The sequence below is a fragment of the Motacilla alba genome, unplaced genomic scaffold, assembly GCF_015832195.1.
Source record: "Motacilla alba alba isolate MOTALB_02 unplaced genomic scaffold, Motacilla_alba_V1.0_pri HiC_scaffold_28, whole genome shotgun sequence".
Lineage (NCBI taxonomy): Eukaryota > Metazoa > Chordata > Aves > Passeriformes > Motacillidae > Motacilla > Motacilla alba.
The window spans coordinates 982,411-1,008,453 of NW_024037374.1; the positions used below are offsets into that span (position 1 = coordinate 982,411).

At 57.1% G+C, this 26,043-nt stretch overlaps 1 protein-coding gene and 1 pseudogene across 1 annotated transcript; both read right to left on the bottom strand.

The window, feature by feature from the left end:
- LOC119696322 overlaps positions 1–26,043 on the bottom strand; it is a 2,199,709-nt pseudogene that overhangs the window by 104,161 nt on the left and 2,069,505 nt on the right.
- On the bottom strand, positions 14,853–18,063 carry LOC119696330 (serine/threonine-protein kinase pim-1-like). The gene is made up of 6 exons (XM_038126032.1): positions 17,178–18,063; positions 17,017–17,067; positions 16,446–16,812; positions 15,622–15,801; positions 15,216–15,365; positions 14,853–14,984 (listed from the first exon to the last, which is right to left on the bottom strand). The coding sequence occupies exons 1-5, from the start codon at positions 17,721–17,723 to the stop codon at positions 15,259–15,261; spliced, it is 1,251 nt and encodes a 416-aa protein (XP_037981960.1). The 5' UTR covers positions 17,724–18,063; the 3' UTR covers positions 14,853–14,984; positions 15,216–15,258.

A 26,043-nucleotide genomic window follows, 5' to 3' on the forward strand; every position in this document is an offset into this window, starting at 1 on the left:
CCAGGCCTTCGCTCCCTGACACGGGACAGCGGCGGCTCGGGGCCGGCGGCCGCGCTGCCGAGCGGCGGAGCTCGGGCCGGGGAAGCCGCAGCGGAGGCGGCGGCAGCGGCCGCGCCGCCTGTGTCCTCCGTGGGCCCCGGGAGCAGCCGGGGCCGGGGCCGGGGTCGGGGTCGGGGTCGGGTCTGGACCCTGCGTCGGGGCCGGGGCCGGGCTCGGGCCAGGCGGAGCCAAAGGGCGGCGATGCCGCCCCAGCCCCAGGCACTGATGCCCGCCCAGCAGCGCCACCGCCAGCACGGCCAGAGCCGCACGGAGGCGAGACCGCGGCGGGACGCCCGGGGCCGGGGCCGGGGCCGGGGCAGCCCCGCCCGGGGCCGGGGGCGGGCCGGGGGCATGGCCCGGGCCGGCAGGGGGAGAGGGAGGCGGGGAGAGGAGAGGGACGCCGCGAGACGGACACCGAGAGAAGGGTGCCCGACAGCGGGAAAGGGACAGAAAGAGAATGAGAGAAAGAGAGAAATAAAGAAAGAGTGATAAATAGTCGCTCTTTTTACTGCCGCCGCTTCCGCTGCTGCTGCTGTCGCCGCTGCCGCCGCTGCAACTGAAGCCCCGGGGCCGTTTGTCCGCGTGTCCGTTCCCCGCTCGCCCCACGAGCCCCACGGCCGAGCCCCGCGCGCCCCGGGACAGCCCCTTGCTCTGTCCAAACACGGCAGCTTTGCAGCCTTGAGCCCACATGCAGAGCCCTGACTCCCGCACACTGGCACAGCAATCCCCTCGCTGCCTGCTCTGCCTTGGCCTTGCTGAGCCTCAAACACTGTCGGGCACATTCCCTTGCTGGAGGATTCCTGCCTGAGCCAAGCACTGCCCTTACATCGCCAGTGTTGCTTTCCAGTGACAACAGGGGAAGGCAAACTGTGTGTGGCTCCAGGTATTTTAGAGTGTCTAAAACTCGCCAAGTCACCGATGTTAGTGGTGAGGTGCATTTGGAATGAATGGGAAGGAGAAGCAGTGCAAGATGGAAAAGGGGAGCAGAGAAAGAAATAAAAGATCTTGGATTGTTTCTTTCATTTTCATTTCACTTCTGGAAAGCTGTTTCAGATTTCCAGCAATCTTCTCCTGTCTACTCTTCTCAAGAACCTCTCATGCAGAACAAGGGTGAGCTTCTGTCCCAAGATTTGCCAGCAGCTGCAGCTTCTCTTGCCTTTCCACACTGCACTGTGTGCGCAGCAGGACTTTTGCAGCAAAGCAGGAGAAATGTTTGGAGCACTTGACATGTCCTTTCTTTCCCTGGTGGGCTGGGGAGTTGTGCCACTGGTGAAGTTTTCATTGAGACTGTTTGTGCTGGTTTAGGGCCCGGCAGGGGGAGAGAGAGGCCGGGAGAGGAGGGGACACTGGTAAAGGGAGAACGGGACAGGGTGCGGGACTGCAGGAGTGGGAGAGGATGAGCAAGAGGGAGTTAATAAAGTCGCTTCCTTCACTGCTTTCGCTGCTGCTGCTTCTCCACAGTCCTGTTTGCTCCTTCCAAGCGCCTTTCCTGGAGAACCAGGTGCAGCTTCTGTCACAAGATGTGTCACCAACTGCAGCTTCTCTTGTTTTCCACACCGTGCGAGCAGCATGACTCTTGCAGCAAAGCAGGACAAATACTTGATAAACTTTACAGCTTGTTCTTTCTTTTCCTTGTGGGCTGGGGAGTTGTGGCATTGGTCAAGTTTTCATTGTTACTGTTCTACCCTAAGAAATCTTGACAGGCAACCAGGAATTGTTAGGGAATGCAAGCCTGAGTGAATGCAGAGAAAGAATCTCCAGAGGCTGCAGCCAGAAGTGGAGAGTTGTGTGATAATCATTCCATCGTCCGCATGGACAGCTTGAAAGTGATCTAGAAGATGAAAATGGGCTGACAGGAGGAGTTTGTTTCTGTGTTTAGTTCAAATGCTTCTACATCTCATGCACTGATATAAATCAAGTGTACAATCAGTTCACGAAAAGCAACGGAAGAAGCTGGACCTCTCAGGAGATGACTGAAAGGATCTGAAAAGGAGAACTGCAGTGAATGACTTGGTGAACTTTGTGTTCAAGAAGGGTCATTTTTTCCTAATAATTTCCAGTCTGTTCCCTCCCCTTTTGTCCTTCCTAAAAAAGCCATTTTCATCCCATATTGCCCATGAAATGGGAACCCTGAGCTTGTGGAAGTGCCTGAAAGATGCCCTGTTTCTTGGCAGGGACACTGAGGCTGCAACAGGAGCCTGAGCCCTCTCTGGGACTGCCTCCTCTGAGCTGGAGTTTGTGCCATGCTGGGAGAGGAGGAGGATGGGGAGAAGGCTGGGTGCTGTGTGGCAGGAGCAGGAGGTTTGGGCATCAGGACATTCGGCAATGGGCGGCCGTGCCCGGGGCTCTGGGCCTGGCCCCGCGTGCGCTGAGCTCCCGACACTGCGGGAGCTCCCCGGGCTGGGCTCAGCTTCCTGCTGGGACTGGGCAGCAGGCTGGGCTGCAGCTGGGATCAGCAGCAGCTGGAAATACCTCTGGGCATCTCCATTTTCTGCTGCTGCTCAGAAGAAGCAGTGAAGGGATACTAGAAGTTCTGGCTTTTCTTTCTCTGGATGGATTTTTTAATTTCATGTGACACTCCAGTGGCAATTTCTGTGATGGCCTATGTCAGATGATTCTATTTCAGCAGCAGCAGCAACAAGGCTGTGTTTGAACACTGCAAATGTGGCCTGTGTGGCTTGAATTCTCCTTGACTTTGTGCTCAGGGACTTGAGAGCATTTCAAGATCTGCTAATCATGATGCCTGTGACAAAAAGCCTTAGTTCCCCATCTCAAAAGCACTCTCAGTAGCGCTGATCACAAAAAGCAATTGAAGTTTTACAGATAAAATTCAAATGGCAAGCAGAAGAGGGACAAGAGCAGTCAGGATCTCCAATTCTTAAGGCAAAGGAAAAAGGAAAAGGGTCTGTGAGAGGCTGTGGGAGGCCAGGCACCCCATGGAACCACGGGTCAGTTATGACACTGCGGAACCAAGGAGGCTGTTGCTGAGCGTATGAAAGCTCATGGAACCAAAAGTCCACTGTGCCATTGTGGGACCTCATGGAACCATGGAGAACATTACAATAGTTTGGGACCCTTTGGAACCAAGGGGCCGTTGTGCCACTGCAGGGCTCCGTGGAACTAAGAACTCGTGTACCAGTGAGAAGCCCAGTGGAATCAAGGGGCCATTCCATATTTCAGGGCTTCATGGAAGCAAGGTGCCCCTGGGACTCTGCAGGGTCTCATGAAATCCTGGAGTGGTGCAGCCTGAGTTGCTGCTAGGAAAGTCCAGGGGAAAGAAGCAAAAAGGGCCTTTGCATAATATCCACAGATGTTAATTCAGGTGCCCAGTAAGATGTTCAGGCCCAAGGCACACACACATTCAGGGTGCAGCTTTCTCTCCCCTCAGGGGAACTCGGGCTGCGCCTGCTCTGGGGGCAGTACCAAGAGTGCCAGTCAGGCAATAGGGAGGGATTGTCTCAGGGACACAGGAGCGAGGGAAGGAGCCAGTAGGGTCAAACAGCTTGGAGGGAAGCTGCTTTGTCTCCCGAACTTAGGGGATGCCCCCCAGGGCCTCCACACTGGAGACCATCCTGACACTTTGAGGCCTCGTTGAATCAAGGGGCTCTGCAGGGCCTTGTGGAAGCAAGGAGCCATTGTGACACTGCAGGGCCTCATGGAAGCAATGGGACCATTCTGGCACTCTGAGTGCCCATGGCACCAAGGGGCCAGTGTGACACCGCAGGGCCTCATAGAGCCAAGGCAACCACTGTGACACTGTGAGGTCTCATGGCAGCAGGGGGCCATTGTGACACTGTGGGTCCCCATGGAAGCAAGGGGCCAGTGTGACACAGCCAGGCCATGTAGAACCAAGGAGCCATTGTGATTCTGGGGAGCCCAATAGAACCAAGGGACCATTGTGAGACACGGCAAGGCCTCATGGAAGCAAGGGGCCATTGTGCCCCTGTGGAGCCAAGGAGACCATTGTTATATCACTGGGCCTCTTGGAAACAAAGATCTCTTGTGATACTACGGGGCCTCATGGAACCAAGGGGCAATTGTGATGCTGCAGGGCCCCGAGGATCCAAGACCATGGAACAGATCTGCATGGCTTGGCTTGACTGGTCCAGCTTGGACCTGGACATGTTGAGGGTTGCTTCTCATCAGCCCTGAAACTCTGGAGTTCTGTGCTTTCCTTCCTGTTGGAAAGAACTCTCCCACTCCTCCAGGGGTTAATGGCCAAAATTGGGATTCTGCCTCCATATTTGATTATATCCAAAGATTGTTCCCATATGAAACCTGCCAGGACAGACAGTTCTGGATGGCCTTGGCATCTTGTTGGCCACCTCCTACCTGCCTTCAAAACACTGGAGGGATGTGCTTTTCTTTCCATCGGAAAAAACATCTTTGAAGTCCAGGTGTCTATGGCCAAAATTGGGAATCTGCCTCCAAAATTCCTTCTATCCAAGGATGGCTCCCAGACAGAAGCTGCCAGGGCTGTCTAGGTTCCCTTGGCTTCCTGAGGGCCAGCTCTCATCTGCCTGTGAAACACTGGGGCTCTGTACTTCCCTTCCTATGGAAAAGAACTGTCATTCTGCTCCAGGCACCCATGGACAAAAGTGGGGTTAGGCTTCCCAAATTCCGTCTATCCAAGGATTGCTCCCAGACAAAAGCTGCCAAGACAAAGAGGTCTGGCTGGCCTTGGCCTCCTTGGGGCTGCTTTGAATCTGCCTTTGAAAAACTGAGGCACTGCCTTTTCCTTCCTGTGAAGAAGAACTGTCATTCTGGTCCAGGAACCCATGGCTGCAATGGAATTCCACCCCCAAAACTCCCCACATGTCCAAGGGTTGCAAGGACAGAGAGCTCTGGCTTGCCTTGGCCTCTGGTGACTGCCTCTGTTTGGGGACAAAGGAGCTCTGTGCTCAGTGGGGTGGAGACTGAGGACAGCAGACGGGAGCCCTGGGAGGGATTGAAGGGCAATTTCAGAGATGGTGGATCCTTTTGACAGAATAGAAAACAGGGAGAAAAAAAAAATTAATGTAAATTGCAGCTGGGGAGGTCCAGACTGGACACAAGGAGAAAGGAATTTCTCTGCCAGGGAAGGGCTGTGGTGCAACACATGCCCCAGAAGGAGTCTGGGCCAGCCCAAGGCTTTGTGTGGGCAGGCAGAGGCAGGCAGGAGGCAGAGCTGCCAGCAAAGGAAGGGGCCAGCCAGGTGGGGCAGCCGGGGGATGAGGACAGCCTGCAGGGACAGAGGCGCAGGGCAGGGACACCGTGGGACAGCCTGGGCTGCACAGGGCACAGGGATGGGCAGCAGCTGCAGGGCCCTGACCGAGCCAACTTGGGCAGCACTTTGGCCATGGCTGCTGGCCCTGGGCCTGAGGCCACGAGGGGACAAGTGACCCTTGCAGCGCTGGGGCCTCATTGCCTCCTTGGCCCTGCTCAGCAGCCTGGCAGGGGCCGCCCCATGGCCCTGCCCTTGGCATTGCCCATCCCCACATGCCAGTGCCATCCCGGGAAGAGCCCTGAGCAAGGAGGGAGGGACAGGATCTGCCTTGCCAGGGGCTGGGGCTCAGGCCTTGGCCCTTTGCATTCCTGAAACACATCCAGCTTTGCTCAGCACCAGGGACACCTTTCCCTTGCTTGTCCCCAGCTGTCATCACTGCCTCCAGTGTTCTGCTCTAACTGGAGCCTGGGGACACTTTCTCAGTGGGACTTATTAAAACTTCAAGAAACTTTGGAGTTTTAATGTGACTTTGAGTTCTTGAGAAGTTTTTTGAAGACACTCTCAGGGATGGAATCTGATGTAAACAACAGCAAAGCCCCAGGAGGGTCATTAAAGTCCTTGTGCTGTGTCTGTGCTGCTGAGCTGGGCCACGCTCCTGGCACAGAGGCAGCTCCTGGCACTCTGAAGAAGAAGAGCTCTTCTGAAGAAGAGCTTCAAAAAGACATTTCTCCTGAGGAGCAGCTCCTCTCCCAGCCCAGCAGGGCTGAGGGCACTGCCTGCAGGAACCTGAGAGCAGTGAAGCAGACAGAGGCTCAAAGCAGCTGCAAGGACAATTCTGAGCTCATTCAGGGAGAAATCTTCAGCACTTCTGGCACAGTCAGTCTCTGGCTGCTGGGATCTGCTGAAGCTGAGCCAGGACAGCACTGATGTGACTGTAAGGATGGCTCTGCTGCCGTTGCTGCTTTGGGGGAGGATGTGCTGCAGAGCAGGGCTGCCCTGGGCACCGTCAGAGGGACAGGGCAGGACGGCTCCTGCTGCCAGGGACGGCTGCAGGGGGTGAAGCTGGGGCTGCAGCCAGGGCTGCCCAGGGCTGTCCTGCAGAGCAGCTCCTGCAGCCCTCAGGGCTCCTGGCCAGCCCAGAGCATGTGCCACCTGCCAGGGGCAGCTCTCAGCCTGCCTGGCAGCTCCCCATGGACGCTGCAGGGCAGCTGTGGGTGCAAGGAGTGACTCCTGCTAGTGACTGCTGCTCTGGAGAGGGTGCTGTGTGGGCCAGGGATGCTCAGAGCTCCAGCTCATGCCCAGCTCATTTCTGAGGCGACTTGTCATGAGCCTGTTCAGGGCAGGAGTTTCTTGCTTGGGTCTCTGCTTTCCTGAATCTGTGCTCCCACTTTTCCCTGGCTCAGCTTGGTGGCAATGGAAACTCATCTGTGCAGGGCAGAGCAGGGGCTGAGGCTCTTGAACCATCACACTGAGGGTTCCTGGGAAGCTCAGCAAGTGCCTGCACCTGCCCAGCCTCCAGATCCATGCAGCATCAGCCTTCCAGGGTGCCCAGGCTGGGGGAGCTGTTCTTTAATCCCTGCAGGGCCGAGCAGCTGCAGGGCAGAGCTGGCCCAGGGGCTGGGCTGGGCTCTGGCAGCTCTGGCAGGGAAGGAGCCCAGGGCCACAGGAGCAGCTGGGGCTGGGACAGCTCCAGCAGCAGAGCCGTGGGCAGGGAGGGAGGGAGGCAGTGCTGAGGGAAGCCCTGCTGCAGGGCACATGTGGCACCTGCCGGCCCTGCCCTGCAGGGCAGACACTGCCCTGAGCAGCCCAGCTCTTGCGTCCCCTCCCAGCCAGCACAGCCCTCAGCCCGGGGGCTCGGGGCCCTCAGTCCCTCCTGGGCCAGCAGAGCAGCACCAGAGATGAAGGGCATCTCTCCGGCCATGTGCCCATTCCCTTCTGACCAGGGCCTGAGGGCCACTGTCCTGCCCTGGTGCTGCCTGGCAGGGGCTGGGCAGGGCTGGGCAGGGAAAGGCTTTTCCTCAGGCCAGGCTCGCTCTCTCTCCTTGCCTTGCCCAGGTGCTCCTGGCAGTGCTGAGGGGCTCTCTGGAATGGCAGCTCCAGCTGCAGGGTCAGGCCCAGCCCTTGGGCTCCTCCTGTGCAGGCTGAGCACAGCACTGGGGTGTCCCAGCTCCCTGTGCCCGGGGAGCTCTGGGCAGGGCAGCCTGGGAGGCTGGCAATGAGCCGACTCTCCTCAAGCAGTGCCATGGACAGGAGCCTTGGTGTGTCCCCGGGATGCCATCCAAGCTGTGAGCTGCCTCCAGGGACACTGGGGGACAGGAGTGTCCTTGGCCAGGAGGGGGGCTGAGACTCTGAGACAGGCTGAGCCACTTTGCTCTGCTGTGGGTGCCTCTGCTCTCAGCTGTGTCAGGCTGATTTTCAGGGGAACCCAGGGACTGCCCTGGATCTCAGAAGGGGCAGCTGGGGACAGATGGAGCGACAGAGCAGCTCCCCTCAGCCTTCACTGAGGTACAGCCAAGGCTCTTGCATTGCACAGTTCTCCCTGGGCACAGCAGGAAACTCTCTCAAACTGCCTTTGGCCATCATGGCTCCTTAGCCCTGGGACAGGAGATGCTTCCCAGCTCCTCAGCCTCAGGAGCAGATTGGGCTGATGAAATCCAAGCCCAGGCCTGGCCCCTGTCCCCATTCCCATGACCTCACTGCTGCAGAGCAGAGCTGACCCCTCGGTGTCCATGGGCAGAGCCCCTGCTCATCACAGCAGCGGGGCCAGATCCCAGCAGAGCTCCAGGCACAGGGCTGAAGGAAGGGCTCTGAGAAAAGGAAAACTGGGCTGAACAGAGAGGCAGGGGCAGGGCTGGGAGAAAGGGCTGGGACATTGCTCAGGAAAGTCTCCTCTGACTTCTCACGGTGTCCTCCCTGAACAGCTCCCCATGGCCAGAGACAGCAAATGTCCAACAGCAGCTCCATCAGCCACTTCCTCCTGCTGGCACTGGCAGACAGGCGGCAGCTGCAGCTCCTGCTCTTCTGCCTCTTGCTGGGCATCTCCCTGGCTGCCCTCCTGGGCAACGGCCTCATCATCAGCGCCGTAGCCTGCGGCCACCACCTGCACACGCCCATGTTCTTCTTCCTGCTCAACCTGGCCCTCAGCGACCTGGGCTCCATCTGCACCACTGTCCCCAAAGCCATGCACAATTCCCTCTGGGACACCAGCACCATCTCCTACACAGGATGTGCTGCTCAGCTCTTTTTCTTTCTGTTCTTCATTGGAGCAGAGTTTTCTATCGTGACCGTCATGTGCTACGACCGCTACGTGTCCATCTGCAAAGCCCTGCACTACGGGACCCTCCTGGGCAGCAGAGCTTGTGCCCACATGGCAGCAGCTGCCTGGGCCAGCGCCTTTCTCAATGCTCTCATGCACACGGCCAATACATTTTCCCTGCCCCTGTGCCATGGCAATGCCCTGGGCCAGTTCTTCTGTGAAATCCCACACATCCTCAAGCTCTCCTGCTCACACTCCAAACTCAGGGAACTTGGGCTTTTTGTGCTGAGTGCTCTTCTATATTTTGCTTGTTTTGTGTTCATTGTTTTCTCCTATGTGCAGATCTTCAGGGCCGTGCTGAGGATCCCCTCTGAGCAGGTACAAGGACGGCACAAAGCCTTTTCCACCTGCCTCCCTCACCTGGCAGTGGTCTCCCTGTTTATCAGCACTGGCGCATTTGCCTACCTGAAGCCTCCTTCCATCTCCTCCCCATCCCTGGATCTGGCCCTGTGAGTTCTGTACTCAGTGGTGCCTCCAGCCCTGAACCCCCTCATCTACAGCCTGAGGAACCATGAGCTCAAGGATGGCATGAGAAAAATGATGACTGTATCGTCTGAAGCATTAAACTCTCTTTTCTGCTGCAAAGGTTTTAGAATGTAACTCTTCACAATCTTAGCCTGTTTGTCTATTTTTTACTATGGTAACATTTTCTATTGTTGTAGTATTTCTTAAAAAATACTGTAGTATTACTCTTAGCATCCCTACATTAATATCTACCTTCCTTTTGAAACACAAAGACTTGCAAGCGGTTTGTTCCCTGTGCATTTGAATAAAAACAAGTGACTGTCCTGACCTGCAAGGCATTTCCTCAGCCCTTCTCTGTCCCTGCAGGGCCAGTGCCTGTGGGCAGAGGTGGAGGGAAGAGACTGCCAGCACAGCAGCACAGCCAGGGACAGTGGCCCTGGCTCTTCCCACATCTGCCCTGCCCAACTCCACCCTCTCCTTCCCAGCCCTGCTGTGGCTGTAAGGCCGGAGTGCTCTGGCAGCTGGGTCACTGTCCTGCTGCGTGTCCCTGCAGTGACCACAGGCAGGGACAGGCCACGGGCACTGCTGGGACACAGCTGGGACACAGCACAGCAGCTCCTTCAGCAAAGGGCATCTCCTGAGGGCAGGGCAGGAAGGCTTCGCTCTCCTCCAGAGCCACTCTCAGGAACAGGCCCAAGGAACAGACTCTGAGGAGGCTCCTTGTGTTCCTTGTTCTCCCAGGGCTCCGTGGGATGAGATCAGAGTCCCAGGGTGGCCTTCAGGGGACTCAGGTCTGGGTCAGGTTTTGCTTGTGCGTGGCCAGTGCCCATCAGCTGGTGAATGGTCTGTGCTGAACCTTCCTGGGGCTCGGCAGCTTGTGCCAGGGCTGATGGCAGGGGAATGTTTGTCCGGAGGGCCTTGGGAGCTGCCAGGAGAACACAGGGGACCTGCAGGGACAGAGTGTGCCAGGGACCAGCAGGGAGTGGAGCTCACTGGGCACAGGGCTGGCCAGGGTGGGGTCACCTGAGATCAAGGACTGAATGTCTGCTGTGAGGCAGGAGAGCTCTGCAGCCCAGGGGACACAGCAGGCCCAGGGAAAGGAGTCTGGGCACTGACTCCTCTGACCTCAGGGAGCTCCCCCAGGAGGATCCAGGGCAGCCCCAAGCCCATCTGGCAGCCCTGGCACAAGGCAGGCACCTCTGAGGCCCCTCCATGGCCCCGCAGAGCCTGTGTGGGAGGGGGTCAGTGCAGGGAGCAGCATCAGCTGCCTCTGTGTGCCAGGCTGAGCAGCAGAGCCCAGCAGAGGCAGCCCAGGGCCCCGGGCAGCACAGCCCCCGAGCTCTGCAGAGCAGCAGCCCCAGCTCGGGGCTCTGGGGAGCAGGGCAGGGGCTGCAGCAACGGCTGCTCAGGCCAGCACAGACGTGTTCCCCTGGCAAAGGCTCTGGGGGCAGCTGGCATGTGCCAGGAGCAGAGCAGGAGCCCGTGGGTGTGCAGAGGAGCCCTGGCAAGAGGCTGCCCTGTCCCTGGGCCAGCAGGAGCTGCCTGAGGAGCCCCAGGGCCAACTCTGTGCTGCTGTGCTGGGCAGCGGGGCTGGCCCTGGGGCTGCAGGAGCTGCCCGAGCTGAGCACCTGCTGAGCATTCCAGACACAGAGTGGCTGTCCCTGAGCTCCAGTGCCTCCAGTTCCTGCTGCAGGGCCAGGCAGGGCTGGGCTGCTCAGCTGGGCTGGTGCAGGGGCAGGGAGAGGAAAACAATGGACCCTTGGTTATACGAGTCCCTGCAGCATCAGAATGATCTCCATGGTTCCATGTGGCCCCACAGTGTCACTCTGGTCCCCTTGGTCACACGAGGCCCCACAGTGTCACTCTGGTCCCCTTGGTCACACGAGGCCCCACAGTGTCCCAAGGCACCTCTGCCTCTGTGGCCCCACAGTGTCTTTTTCTGGTGGGCAGGGTCAGCACCAAAGACACAGACACCAAGTTCAGGAATTGTGTGATTTCTTGTAATGCAAACCTGCAAAGAATCCCAGAAGGAGCAGCTCAGCAATGCACCCAGTCATCACCACCAAGGATTGCCTGCAGTGATTCAGAAAGATCCAGCACCAGTCCCCCTCAGCCTTTGCCATCCCCCAGATGCACACAGCAGCGGGGGGAAGCTGTCACAGCCAAGGGCTGCAGAGCCACTCCTGGGCACTGGGATTGCTGCAGGTGCCTCCAGCCACAGGAGAGGCTCCAAGCCCGCTGTGAGAGGGCCCAGCTCTGACAGTGCTGAATGAACAAACTGACAGCACTGCTAGTGTGGGAACAGCTGCTTTCATCCTCCTCTTGGGTTCCTCCCAAAGCCTGGCCAGGGCTCAAGGAGGAACCAAGGGAGATGACTTTGACCATACAGCCCCAAACAAGGCCCGATGTTGGATTTCATGGCCTTGTCTGGCTTCTAAATGCAGAAAGGTCAATACATGTTTCACTAAGGAGTGGCTGCATCTATCACAGTGCTAATGACCATGCACATTTCATTAGTGAGCAGGTACAAAGATAACCTTTGGTTGGCAGGTTCATCCAGAGGTCACCTTTGGCTCAGGGCCTGCTGTCCAGGCCTCACTCAGGGCTGTTGTCCAGGCCTTGGCACTGCAGGGACGGGCTTTAGTGCTGGGCTTGACACTGCTGGGTGACTGGCTGGACTGGAGCAGCTCAGAGGTCTTTTCCAACAGAAAGGATTCTGTGATTCCATTATTCTATCTGCTGCATTCAGCTAGGTCTATTTTAGCAGCATTACTTTGGTCAAAAAGTTTCCCCTTGCCCAGCTCTTGTGGCCTGAGGCTTCAGCTCCTTCAGCTCCTGGTGCTAAGCTGCTCATGCTGAACGAGACAACTTGGAGAGATGAATACAGTCCATCCAATTCCTTCTGGGACACAGAAAGGAGGGGAGGATGTGGAAACAGGAGCATTGGTTGGTGTGGCCTCCTCTCTGCCCTTCACGCCTTTCAGCGCTTTGAACCAGCCAAGAGCTTTCTCCAAGAGTGCAATGGAGCAGCTGTTCTGCTCCCAGGTCTGGCTCTTCCCAGTCTCTGACCTTGCCTGCTTTTGTCCCTCTTGCTGTGCCCTCTGCTCCCCCAGGGCTCGCTGGCTGCTGCCCAGGACTGTGGGACTGGCACAGATCCAGGGGTCCAGACCCTCCTTTCTGTGCCCTTGGAGCTGCCTGGGCACAGCAGCCTTTTCCATCTGGAAGCTGCCCATGGACAGGGAGTCCCCAGCTCCGTTCCTTGCACAACCTCCAGGAGCCAGGGCTGCCATCTCAAGTCCCTGCTGGCACTGGGGGCTCCCAGGTGCCTCAGGCTGCTGTGACACCGCTGCACACGCCAGGGAAGAGTGGCAGGGGCTGTGCTGAAAATCAGCTCCATGAGCTGCTGCTGCTGCTGCTGCTGCTGTGGGGTCATTTGTGCAGCCCTGGCCCAGAGTCAGGGATCAGATCCAGGCCCTGCTGCTGCTCCCTGGGGATCAGCCCCAGTTTGGGTGTTGCTGTCAGGGCCAGCAGAAGCGGTGGCTGGAGCAGCGGGTGCTGACAGTGCCCCAAGGCCCGGGGCTGGAGGGGTCCCTGGGCTGGGGCTGGGAGGGAGCTGCCCCTTGTTCTCCCTCCACCCCAAGCAGAGCTGGGCCAGGCACAAGTGGGGCAGCACAGCCACCAGGGAGCCTGCGAGTCTCTTCCAGCCCTGGCTGCTCAGAGTTTGGGCCTTGGAGCCTCAGGTGGGCAAAGGCAGCTGCTGCTGGTCCCTCTGTGTGCCCCCGTGCTCAGCAGTGCTGCTCCATCAGTCTGTGCCCAGCAACGGGGAAAAGCCTCAGCCCTGCAGGGCCAGGAGCCGCCGGGCTCTGCCTGAGCAGCTCAGCCAGCAGGAAGGGAGCTGTTCCTCACGGGAACCAGGAGCAAAGGACATTCCTCTTATAGGACGTTTTCTATTTAAAGGGAAAAAAAAAAGAAAAAAACCCCTAGATAAATAAAACCCAAGTGTTGGTGAAAAAACTTCTTTAACTTTGAATTAAGAGGGAAATTATCTTTTTGAAAAAGAGAACTTAGTTATTTACATTGTTAATGTGCTGATGGCATGGATCCATCTTACTGAACTCAGCAGCCTTTTCAAAGATTTTGGGCCTTGTTTCTAACATTGTTATTCTAGGTTGTGTTTGAAGCAAGAGGAAATTGCTTTGTGCCCTTCCCGCTCCAAGCAGAACTGGGAATCAGAACTCTGTCAAACCCCAAATCCCTTAACCCTTCCTTCTCACCCTGGTAATGAGCTGCACATTCCCTTTTAAACTGTCAGGGATTTCTGAGAGACACAAAGTCCACTTACGGCTTTTTGCTCTGGTTTGGAAGTGCAGAAGGGCAATTCTCCATCCATCAGCTCCAGACTGCACTGCCTCAGGAACACGGCCCACTGGCCAGCTTTGGCCCACTCGTGGCACTTCTAGAGGAGGAAGAAAGGGCAATTGCACAATTCCTGTCAACAAAGAAGGAAGAATGGGACAGACAAAACATCCTGTGCAGATCCAGGCGTTTAGATGTGGACTGTGGAGAGTCTGGGCTCTTGCCAATTGGATGTGTGTCCCAGCTGCAATCTCCTGGCCTGCAGAAGAGTCTCACTCACCTGCCGCAGCAGAAAGCTCAGGCGCTGTGCTCGGAAAGGGCTCGTCTGATGCAGAGCTGTCAGAGCAATGTGAGGGCAGAGCGAGCCCAGCTGTGCCCAGGGCTGAGCCCAGCAGAGCCCTGGCAGAGCCCAGAGCAGCCTCAGCACCCGCAGAGCCCGGCTGCAAGGAGAGAAACCAGAAACCGCCCATCAGCTGAGGGCTCCTGTCCCCTTGTCCCAGCCACCCGCAGTGTACAGGCCATGCTGGCTGTGCCCAGAGCTGTGCCCAGAGCTGCCCAGCACTGCTGCCTTTGGGAGCAGAGCAGGAGGGCAGCACATGTGCCCAGCCTGCAGCCAGCCAGGGCACATCCACCTCCTCAGCAGCTGCCCAGAGCAGGATGCTCCTGTGCTCGCTGCCATCTCCCAAAAGCTCTGATCCCACCCTGCCAAGCAGACAGGGACCCACCTCATGCCCTCCACGGCTGGAAGAAAAGCTGGTCCCAAACAATGTCCTCAGCCTTCTCCAAGGGCACAGCCCATCCACACCACAGCTGCTCCCAAGCACTTCCCAATCCTGACTGGACCCAACCTAGAAGACTTCCTCCAGAAAAACAAACAGCAAATTATTGAAAATAGATTACAGACAAAAATGGGAAACAAGAAAAAAAGAAAAAAATTGTATCTCTATCAGGGGCTTCAGGAAGGCCCAACCCCAACATGCTGGGGAAAAACCCACCCATGGGTAAGGGACGCCCTCGCTATCTCCCTTCCCCCCTGCACTGCCCCCCAAAATAACAGTGATCCCAAAGCACACAAGGGCAGTGGAGCAGCCCAAGCCCTTCCTTGCCTGCACAGCAAAGCAGCCCCTGCACAGGTTCTGGAGTCCCACCTCTGCTCCCACCATGGGCGTTGGTTTGTGTCGGGCTGGCTGCCCCAGCCCCAGCCCCAGCCCGGGCCACGGTGGCTGCTGGGGGCTGTTGGCAGGGCCAGGAGCCCACTCCCATTTCCTAGCCAGCCCAGCCCATGCCCCCAGCCCTGCCAAAAGCAGCTGGGCAGCCGACTGAAGGATCAGCTGCATCCGCCCCAGCAAAGGGGGAACCTTTGCTTCCCAGCCAGGCTGGGCAATGCCCAAATCTGGGAGCATTTCCCCGGGTCTGGACTCATCTGCAAATTCGCTGGGGAGCCTGGCTTGGAAGAAGGTGCCAGAATCCAAGTCCATCATCTTCAGCTGGCCAGAAGCCAGGTGCAGGAAGAGGTTGTCATCCTTGATGTGCTCCTCGCTGGCTCCAGCAGCAGCCGCAGCCCCACCTGGTAGAGCTTCTCCAGGGGCTCCTTCTCCTTGCCTGGGGTGAGACCAGGCTGTCAGGGTTCTGCCCAGGGCCCCAGCTGTCCGGGAACCAGGACAAGCAAAACCAGCTTGCATGGCAGCCACCAGTGCTGGGCAGAGCAGCTCAGCTCCAGCACAAGGGCTGCGTGTTCCCATCTGATGAGCCCTGGGCAGTGACACAGGCAGGACAAAAAGTCTGGCTTCCCTTGTTTCTGATTGCCAAGGCATGTGTGCAGCTCTGACTTACCAGGGCCCTGCATCAAAGGGCGCCTGTGGCTCTCTCCCTTCTTCTAGGGCAGATGAATATCCTGCATCCAAGGATGACACAACAGCTCTTCTAATGAGGGCCTTTCCACGTCCAGCATGGATAAACACCGCCTGATCAGATCTTGGCACTCTGGGCACAGAAACCAGAAACCGCCGGTCAGCTGCAGAAGGCTCCTGTTGCCTTTGCCCCACTATTCCCGTGCCCAGGCCATGCTGGACGTGCTCAGAGCTGGGCCTAAGCTTTCCCATCGATTCCCTGTTTTGGAGGAGAGCAGGAGAGCAGGACATGTGCCACCTCCTCAGCAGCTGCCAGAGCGGGATGCTGACGAGCCCGCTGCTGTCTCCCAGCACTGGCATTCCCCCCGTGCCCAGAGAAGAGGATGCACCTGGAGAGAGCCGTTGTGGCAGCCAGAGCTGCTGGTCCCAGCTGATCTTCTGGCCCCACATGAAAGGGTGCTCCCCGCAGACCATCTGGTGCAGCACGATGCCCAGGCTCCAGATGGTAGCTGGCTTGCCATAGTACCAGCCAAAGTGGGTCCATTCCGGGGGGCTGTAGGAGCGTGTTACTATGGAATACAGATGGAGTTCAGCAGGGGGATGCTGCTGCTCCCAGGGCCTGGCCCCAGCATCCCTGGGCATCTGGGGACTGCCCCAGTGGCACACAGGGTGACCACTGCCCTCTCGCCAGCACCTGGGACTTGTGTCATGACTTGGGGTTGGAAGAGAAGCCACTGGTGTTGGAAGAGGGCAGTGGAAGCCCCGGCAAGGCCCAACCATGACAAAAACCCCCTCAGTGCTGGGGGAAAAACCATGCCTTCATCCAACCTGCCTGCATTGCCCCAAAAAACATTAGGAACCCAAAGCAAACCAGGTGAGTGGAGCAGTCCAAGCCCTTTCTCACCTGCATACCAAACTGCCTGGGGCACAGGTTCTGGACTCCCCCCCTCTCTGCTATCCCCACCCACGGGGGTTTTTGTCTGGCTGTCTTCTCCAGCCCCAGCCCCAGTCCTGGGCAGAGTGGTGGGCAAAGGCTGCCAGCAGGGCTGGAAGCTGCCTCCCCACCCAGCCCTGCTCAAAAGCAACTTGGCTGAGATCTCAGTGCCATGAAGGGCAGCAAAAGGGAGAATCCCTCCTGCCACACCCAGCTTGGGCTGGGAGATGTTGGGCCATGAGATGCCGGGACCTGGAGCACAGCCCTGCGTGGGCTCACCTGCAAAGTGAATGTAGGCTGTGTCTTGCAGGTAGGTGCCACAGCCAAAGTCAATCAGTTTGGCCTGCCCGGTGGCCAGGTCAACCAGGATGTTGGCTGGTTTGATGTCGCGGTGCAGGACCCCACAGCTGGTGCAGTGCCGCACGGCCTCCAGCACCTGGCGGAACAGCTCCCGCGCCACCTCCTCGCACAGGAAGCCCTGTGCCCGAATGAAATGCTGCAGGTCCTGACACCGCTCCGGGCGCTCCAGCACCATGACGATGTCGTTGGGGAACTCACACCACTCCAGCAGCTGGATGATACCAGGGAAGCCAGTGGACACCTTGGCCAGCAGCACGATCTCCAGCGGTGCGCTGGTGCCGTCGGGCTGCGGGAGGAGCACGATGCCGTCAGTGGGGCCAATGCCGTGCCAGAAGTGGGGAAGCCCTCACCCAGCCCGGGATGCTCTGCGCCCTGCGCTGGCCCCACGCCCGCTCTCCTTCCAGGCGTCCCAAAGGCTCCCACCCTGCCGGGCCTCGGCTCATCTCCGCCCGCCACGGCCCGGCTTCTGCCGCTGGCCCCGCTCACTCACCAGCTCGCCCCAGTGCTGCACGTGGTTCCGAGGCACCCTTTTGATGGCCACCTGCAAGCCAAGGGCAGCAGCGGGCTCAGCTCGCCGCCCGCCCTGCCCACACCCAGCATCCTCCTCCTCCTCCTCCTCGTCCCTCGCCCGCCGCCGGCCCCGCCGCTCACCGGGGCGCCGTCCGAGAGCCGCGTGGCCGCGAAGACGCTGCCGAAGCCGCCGCGCCCCAGCAGCGAGCCCAGCCGGTACTGCTCCTTCAGGCCCCGCTGCGCCTTCCCTGCGGGCGGGACGCGGCTGTCAGCGCTCGGCCCGGGGCCAGCACCGGCCCCCGAGCGCCCCTCAAGCGCCCCGCGCCGGCCATCGCCAGCCCTTCGCTCCCTGACACGGGACAGCGGCGGCTCGGGGCCGGCGGCCGCGCTGCCGAGCGGCGGAGCTCGGGCCGGGGAAGCCGCAGCGGAGGCGGCGGCAGCGGCCGCGCCGCCTGTGTCCTCCGCGGGCCCCGGGAGGAGCCGGGGCCAGGGTCGGGGTCGGGGTCGGGTCTGGACCCTGCGTCGGGGCCGGGGCCGGGCTCGGGCCAGGCGGAGCCAAAGGGCGGCAATGCCGCCCCAGCCCCAGGCACTGATGCCCGCCCAGCAGCGCCACCGCCAGCACGGCCAGAGCCGCACGGAGGCGAGACCGCGGCGGGACGCCCGGGGCCGGGGGCGGGCCGGGGGCATGGCCCGGGTCGGCAGGGGGAGAGGGAGGCGGGGAGAGGAGAGGGACGCCGCGAGACGGACACCGAGAGAAGGGTGCCCGACAGCGGGAAAGGGACAGAAAGAGAAAGAGAGAAAAAATAATAGAGAAAGAGCGTTATCGAGTCTCTGCTTTCGCTGCCGCTGCCTCCGCTGCTGCTACTGCCGCCGCTGCCGCCGCTGCAACTGAAGCCCCGGGGCCGTTTGTCCGCGTGTCCGTTCCCCGCTCGCCCCACGAGCCCCACGGCCGAGCCCCGCGCGCCCCGGGACAGCCCCTTGCTCTGTCCAAACACGGCAGCTTTGCAGCCTTGAGCCCACATGCAGAGCCCTGGCTCCCGCACACTGGCACAGCAATCCCCTCGCTGCCTGCTTTGCATTGGCCTTGCTGAGCCTCAAACACTGTCGGCCACATTCCCTTGCTGGAGGATTCCTGCCTGAGCCAAGCACTGCCCTTACATCGCCAGTGTTGCTTTCCAGTAACAACAGGGGAAGGCAAACTGTGTGTGGCTCCAGGTATTTTAGAGTGTCTAAGACTCGCCAAGTCACTGATCTTAGAGGTGAGGTGCATTTGGAATGAATGGGATGGAGAAGCAGTGCAAGATGGAAAAGGGCAGCAGAGAAAGAAATAAATAAAACATCTTGGATTCTTTCTTTCCATTCTCATTTCATTTCCTAAAAGCTGTTTCACTTTTCCCAGAAGCTTCTCCTCAGTCCTGTTTGCCCTTTCCAAGCGCCTTTCCTGGAGAACCAGGTGCAGCTTCTGTCCCCAGATTTGCCACCAACTGCAGCTTCTCTTGTTTTCCACACCGTGCGTGCAGCATGACTCTTGCAGCAAAGCAGGACAAATATTTAATAAACTTTACAGCTTGTTCTTTCTTTTCCTTGTGGGCTGGGGAGTTGTGGCATTGGTCAAGTTTTCATTGTTACTGTTCTACCCTAAGAAAACATGACAGGCTCCCAGGAATTGTCAGGGAATGCAAGCCTGAGTGAATGCAGAGAAAGAATCTCCAGAGCCTGCAACCAGAAGTGGAGAGTTGTGTGATAATCATTCCATCATGCCCATGGACAGCTTGAAAGTGATCTAGAAGATGAGAATGGGCTGGCAGGGGGAGTTTGTTTCTGTGTTGAGTTCTGATGCTTCTACATCTCATGCACTGATATAAATCAAGAGTACAATCAGTTCACGGAAAGCACCAGAACAAGCTGGACCTCTCAGGATATGACTGAAAGGATCTGAAAAGGGGAACTGCAGGGAATGACTTGGTGAACTTTGTCTGTAAGAAGGGTCATTTTTTTCCTAATAATTTCCAGTCTGTTCCATCCCTATGTGTCCTTCCTATCAAAGCCATTTTCATCCCATATTCCCCATGAAATGGGAACCCTGAGCTTGTGGAAGTGCCTGAAAGATGCCCTGTTCTTCTGCAGGGACACTGAGGCTGCAACAGGAGCCTGAGCTCCTCTGGGACAGTCTCCTCCGAGCTGGAGTGTGGAGGATTTTGTGGACAGTTGGCGAGCTGAGAAAGGTCATGCAGACATAATACCGTTGGTTAAGCAAGAAGGAGACAAGTATAGGAGTCAGCAGTCAGTAGAAAGCAAGGACACTGTGCCCTTGGTGCAACAACAGGATAAGGAGGAAGATCTTTGGTTAGAAATATGAAGAAAAGCAGAAAAACTGTAACAGTATAACTACAAGAATGCAGAAGTAGGTGTAGCTGCCTGATAAGTGACTGACCAATAATGAGCTCGCCTTTTGCAATATGTATTAGTCTCATTAACACCAATATAAATATGTGTGGCTATCAATAAAGTTTGGGATTTGCTGATCACTCATATTGAGTGCCGCTTTTCTCCCGCCGACTCCAACAAAATGGTGCCCCAGGCGTGATAGCCGTAACGGGATACCACGGTGGATCGGTGTAGAAGTTCGGGTCCTGTCGCAGCAAGGACGGCGAATAAGCACCGCTGGAAAAGCGAAAGGTGCCGCGCCCTGGGTGACCTCAACGGAGAGCCCGGCCGATACGTGCTGCCGAGACCTTGTGGGGCTGCAACAGCGCTGACGTTTTTAAAATGGAAATGGAAAGGCAAGCAGCCTTTAATTTAAAAATGATTTATTTACTTGGTTTTTTAAAAAGTGTCAGGTTAAGGGCATAGATTTGCAGAAAGAGCTTCCTGGGTTGTTAGCTTACAGGTATGCACTTGGAGTTTTTCAAAATCCTCATACAGTGCATGAATTAACGGAGTGGCACAAGTTTGGGGACAAGCTGTGGGAGGCAGCTATAGATGAGGATAAAACTGCAAAAAAGTTGGGAAAGCTATGGCGAGTCGTGCACAATGACTTATTACAACATCAGGCAGAAGAGATAGCTGCGCAGCAAGCTAGTGTAGCATATGATAAGAATAAGAGTTATGGGGACTGGTCAGATTGTCTGTTACCCCCGCCACATCTACAGTCATTCTGCCACCAACATCGGCTCCTTCTTCAAGCAGCAGCACTCCCCCCACGGGTGCTGCAGCAGCTCCGTCCGCACCGCCTGCACCAAGGCCAGACCCTCCCCCTCCTCCTCCTCGTAATGAGCCGATCCCTGGGGCAGAGAGTGACCCAGCGGGGGCCATTGCACGAGAGCCAAGGGAGGCGTGGGCGGCGGTAGCAAAAGAGATCTTGGATACGGGGGACAGTGAGGCTATAGCTGCAGCTATGGATGTTGCCTGTCCAGTGGTATTTACACCTCTGGCAGGGGGCGGGTATCAAGCAACAATTACGGCCCAGGATTGGAAGCTACTGTCACAATTACGATCCACAGTTAGTCAGTTTGGAGTGACCAGTGAGCCCACAAAGCAAATGCTTGACTATATTTGGGGGACTCAGGTGTTACTGCCGGCTGATTGCAGAGGAATAGAGAAGCTGATCTTCACTCAACATCAGCAGCTCCTGTTTAATGCACACTGGCAAGCACTCTGCCAGGAATGTGTCACAACAGCAAGGCAGCCAGGAGACCCACTACACGGAATAACCCTAGAGGAGCTAATGGGTTTAGGGACTTTTCTTCTCACAGAAGCGCAAGCATTAATTTGTCCCGACAAATATCGAGAGGCTATGCGCCTGGTACAACTGGCCATAGACAAGATAAAAGAGCCAGGTGGGGTCCCCTCTTATATGGGAATAAAGCAAGGAAGGGATGAATCATTTGGATCTTTTATAGATAAGGCGGCCACTGCTATCGAACGGGCAGGAGTCCCTGACTTTATGAAAGGTGCTTTGTTGAAGCAATGTGCACTCCAGAATAGCAACCAGGCTACGAGGAACGTATTGAATACCCTAGGAGCTAATTGGTCTATAGAAGAAGCATTAGAACGATTGGCAAATATGCCCGTAGGAAATCAGGCAATGTTAGTAGAAGCTATTAAGGAGTTAGGAGTAGGATTACAGAAACAGGCAGCAGCCTCACAGAGTCAGGTGTCAGCTGCTCTTGCTCCCCTACAAGCAGCGGCAACAAATGCTCCGCGGGCTCTATCTGCTGGCCGATTTAAATGTTACCAGTCAGACACCCACAACACTGCTGTCAACACCTCAGCCCAGCTCCACTACAACCAGCCACCGCCGGGAGCCTCGGGCTGGACGTGGCAGCCTCAGCAGCAGTAACATTGATGACCACCCACCCGGAAAAGGTGCCGACTGGAATAAAGGGACCAATCATTATTGATGGACAACCTATGGGGGCTTTGCTGCTGGGACGATCATCAGCCACCATGATGGGATTATTTGTTTTAACTGGGGTAATAGACGCTGATTATACGGGGGAAATTTGTGTCACTCCTTTTCCACCGATACGAATTGAGAAAGGACAAAGGATAGCCCAATTGGTTCCATTGGAACAGATGACTAAAACATTGCCCCCTCGTCAATCGCAATCGAGGAGAGAACGAGGCTTTGGTTTACTGGGAGCACTTACTCAGCAAGACAGAAAAACGGGGGAGGCGTGGGCCTTGGAATGGATATCTCCTCCACTTCAACAGCATAAGACCCTTCTTCAAAAAATCGAAATTTTGGCTGACTTGCTCAAGATGGGTCGTGAAGGGGCGCTACAGATTATGGGAAAGGAGCCTGAGCAGATACGGATACCAATGAGGAAAGATACATTGGCCTGGTACCTGATAAACAGTGTGGAATTACAAGAGGTGCCGTTGGGGGCCGCAAGCGTGATCGCCACTGGTGATATTCCCAATATACCGTTGAACTGGATAGGGCAGTGGGGTTGGATGCAATGCCCAAAAAGGTCACATCCCTCTTGGATGCCATCACAGCCTATATGAATGCAGGAAGAAAACAGTGACTTGTCAGGAAAAGGGGCAATGGCACCATCAGATTCTCCAGGCCTCCAAATCGGATACTTTACAAACGATGGAGTTATTGGCTGTTGTTTGGGCCATGATGCATTTTTCTGGACCTCTCAATATAGTGACAGATTCTTTGTATGTTGCAGGAGAATGTGAGCAAACAGAAGATGCCTCTATCAAAGAGGTTCAAAACAGGAGGTTACATGAGCTGTTTATACAGTTACAGAGGGCAATTAAGTTGAGAAAATATCCTTTCTCTGTTATCCATATCAGAAGTCACAAATGGGATGTGGTAAAATACAGGGATCCTAAGACAGGGCAATGGCAAGGTCCTGCTAAGGTATTATATTGGGCCCGCGGATATCTCTGTGTTTCTACCCCTACAGGATCCTTGTGGGTACCTGCTAGATGGACCTGAGCGGCTGTGTTAGAAAATTTTGGTCCCCAGGGTCCATAGTGGCAGCATCCTTTTTGACTCCAGGAGTATCGGCAGCAGGTGCCCATGCCATTTTAAATAAGTTAGGATGCTGGCTTGCTAAACAAACCAATGCCACCTCTTTGGCACTTTCTAGCCTTTTGCTTGATGTTGATTCTATTCGCCATGCAACGCTTCAAAATAGGGCTGCAATTGACTTCCTTTTACTTGCACAAGGACATGGCTGTGAAGAATTTGAGGGTATGTGTTGCATGAATTTATCGGATCATTCCACATCCCTACATACAAAGATTAAAGAGCTCCAGAAAGGGCTGCACGCCTTGAAAGAAGAAGACGGATTGGGGTTAGAAGCATGGCTAAAAAGTCATGGATTAGGCCCCTGGCTGAGAACAATGATTATGTATGCAATAGGGATATTAGTTGTTATTGTGTTGCTAATGCTTGTGTTACTGTGCTTATTTAGTTGCATACAAAGAATGGTTAGCCAAATGATGGACAAGGCTTGGCATACGACATTTCTGGCCCAAAAAGAAAACGGGGGAAGTGTGGAGAGTTTTGTGGACAGTTGGCTAGCTGAGAGAGGCCACATAGACATAATACCCTTGGTTAAGCAAGAAGGAGACAAATATAGGAGTCAGCAGTCAGTTTCCGTATAAGGCAAAGACACTGTGCCCTTGGTACAACAGCAGGATAAGGAGGGAAGATCTTTAGCTAGAAATATGAAGAAAAGCAGAAAAGTTGCAACAGTATTACCACAAGGATGCAGATGTAGGTGTAGTTGGTTGATAAGTAACTAACCAATAATGAGCTCGCCTTTTGCAATATGTATTAGCCTCATTAACACCAATATAAATATGCGTGCCTATCAATAAAGTTTGAGACTTGTTGATCATCATCAGATGTGCAAGTCTTCCTTCTCCGTCACAGATCTGGTGTTTGCAGGGACCGCCAGTGCCCAGATTTGGAAATTTCCCAGTGCCTTCACAGCCCAGGTCTAGCAATTTGGGTTTTAGCTGGCTTAGGCAGAGAAGTTCCTCTGACTGTGACTTTCCTTTTTCTTGGAACTGTTTCAACCTGCTCTGGACTGAAAACCCAGGAAATCACCGGCAGCTCACACCTGTGGCCCAACAAGGTCTGGGACGCTGCATTCCAGCGCCAGAGGGACTTGGAAGAGACCGAGTGAGCCAACTACAACCCACAAAAAGGACTTTCTGAATTTGCCACCTCTTCAGAGATGAGAGAGGTTTTATTTAATATTCTTCCCTTTTCATGATTGTGAATACTTTACTTGTTAAATAAACAGGATTTTTCCACTTTTCTCCAGGGAAGTCTTTGCCTGAACTGGTAGGGGGAGGGGCCGCTTGAACTTGCTTCCTAAACAGACACCTTTTGGAGGTTTTCTCCCAAAATTCACCCTAAACCAGCACAAACAGTCACAAGGAAAACTTCACCAGAGGCACAACTCCCCAGCCCACCAGGGAAAGAAAGGACATGTCAAGTGATCCAAACATTTCTCCTGCTTTGCTGCAAAAGTCCTGCTGCACACACAGTGCAGTGTGGAAAGCCAAGAGAAGCTGCAGCTGCTGGCAAATCTGGGGACAGAAGCTCGCCCTTGTTCTGCATGAGAGGTTCTTGAGAAGAGCAGACAGGAGAAGATTGCTGGAAATCTGAAACAGCTTTCCAGAAGTGAAATGAAAATGAAAGAAACAATTCAAGATGTTTTATTTATTTCTAGCTCCCCTTTTCCATCTTGCACTGCTTCTCCATCCCATTCATTCCAAATGCACCTCACCTCTAGGACTGGTACCTTAGAGAGTTGTAGACACTCTAAAATACCTGGAGCCACACACCGTTTGCCTTCCCCTGTTGTCGCTGGAAAGCAACACTGGCGATGTAAGGGCAGTGCTTGGCTCAGGCAGGAATCCTCCAGCAAGGGAATGTGGCCGACAGTGTTTGAGGCTCAGCAAGGACAGTGCAGAGCAGGCAGCGAGGGGATTGCTGTGCCAGTGTGCGGGAGTCAGGGCTCTGCATGTGGGCTCAAGGCTGCAAAGCTGCCGTGTTTGGACAGAGCAAGGGGCTGTCCCGGGGCGCGCGGGGCTCGGCCGTGGGGCTCGTGGGGCGAGCGGGGAACGGACACGCGGACAAACGGCCCCGGGGCTTCAGTTGCAGCGGCGGCAGCGGCGGCAGCAGCAGCAGCGGAAGCGGCGGCAGCAAAAAGAGAGACTATTTATCACTCTTTCTCTATTTCTATTTCACTTTTTCTGTCCCTTTCCCGCTGTCGGGCACCCTTCTCTCGGTGTCCGTCTCGCGGCGTCCCTCTCCTCTCCCCGCCTCCCTCTCCCCCTGCCGGCCCGGGCCATGCCCCCGGCCCGCCCCCGGCCCCGGGCGGGGCTGCCCCGGCCCCGGCCCCGGCCCCGGGCGTCCCGCCGCGGTCTCGCCTCCGTGCGGCTCTGGCCGTGCTGGCGGTGGCGCTGCTGGGCGGGCATCAGTGCCTGGGGCTGGGGCGGCATCGCCGCCCTTTGGCTCCGCCTGGCCCGAGCCCGGCCCCGGCCCCGACGCAGGGTCCAGACCCGACCCCGGCCCCGACCCCGGCCCCGGCCCCGGCCCCGGCTCCTCCCGGGGCCCGCGGAGGACACAGGCGGCGCGGCCGCTGCCGCCGCCTCCGCTGCGGCTTCCCCGGCCCGAGCTCCGCCGCTCGGCAGCGCGGCCGCCGGCCCCGAGCCGCCGCTGTCCCGTGTCAGGGAGCGAAGGGCTGGCGATGGCCGGCGCGGGGCGCTTGAGGGGCGCTCGGGGGCCGGTGCTGGCCCCGGGCCGAGCGCTGACAGCCGCGTCCCGCCCGCAGGGAAGGCGCAGCGGCGCCTGAAGGAGCAGTACCGGCTGGGCTCGCTGCTGGGGCGCGGCGGCTTCGGCAGCGTCTTCGCGGCCACGCGGCTCTCGGACGGCGCCCCGGTGAGCGGCGGGGCCGGCGGCGGGCAAGGGACGAGGAGGAGGAGGAGGAGGAGGGGGAGGATCTGGGATGGGCAGGCGACGAGCTGATCCCGCTGCTTCCCTTGGCTTGCAGGTGGCCATCAAAAGGGTGCCACGGAACCACGTGCAGCACTGGGGCGAGCTGGTGAGTGAGCGGGGCCAGCGGCAGAAGCCGGGCCGTGCCGGGCGGGGATGAGCCGAGGCCCGGAAGGGTGGGAGCCTTTGGGACGCCTGGAGGGAGAGCGGGCGTGGGGCCAGCGCAGGGCGCAGAGCATCCCGGGCTGGGTGAGGGCTTCCCACCTTCTGGCACGGCATCGGCCCCACTGACGGCATCGTGCTCCTCCCGCAGCCCGACGGCACCAGCGCACCGCTGGAGATCGTGCTGCTGGCCAAGGTGTCCGCTGGCTTCCATGGTATCATCCAGTTGCTGGAGTGGCGTGAATTCCCCAACGACATCGTGATGGTGCTGGAGCGCCCGGAGCGGTGTCAGGACCTGCAGCATTTCATTCGGGCACGGGGCTTCCTGTGCGAGGAGGTGGCGCGGGAGCTGTTCCGCCAGGTGCTGGA

Bases quoted from the DNA above. Each gene is read 5' to 3' on its own strand.
- LOC119696330 (XM_038126032.1), bottom strand. From the start codon at position 17,723: ATGCCCCCGGCCCGCCCCCGGCCCCGGGCGTCCCGCCGCGGTCTCGCC. The intron at 16,813-17,016 runs GTGAGTGAGCGG...CTCCTCCCGCAG, and splicing joins TGCAGCACTGGGGCGAGCTG to CCCGACGGCACCAGCGCACC. The intron at 15,802-16,445 runs GTGAGCCCACGC...TGTATTCCATAG, and splicing joins AGCCTACATTCACTTTGCAG to TAACACGCTCCTACAGCCCC.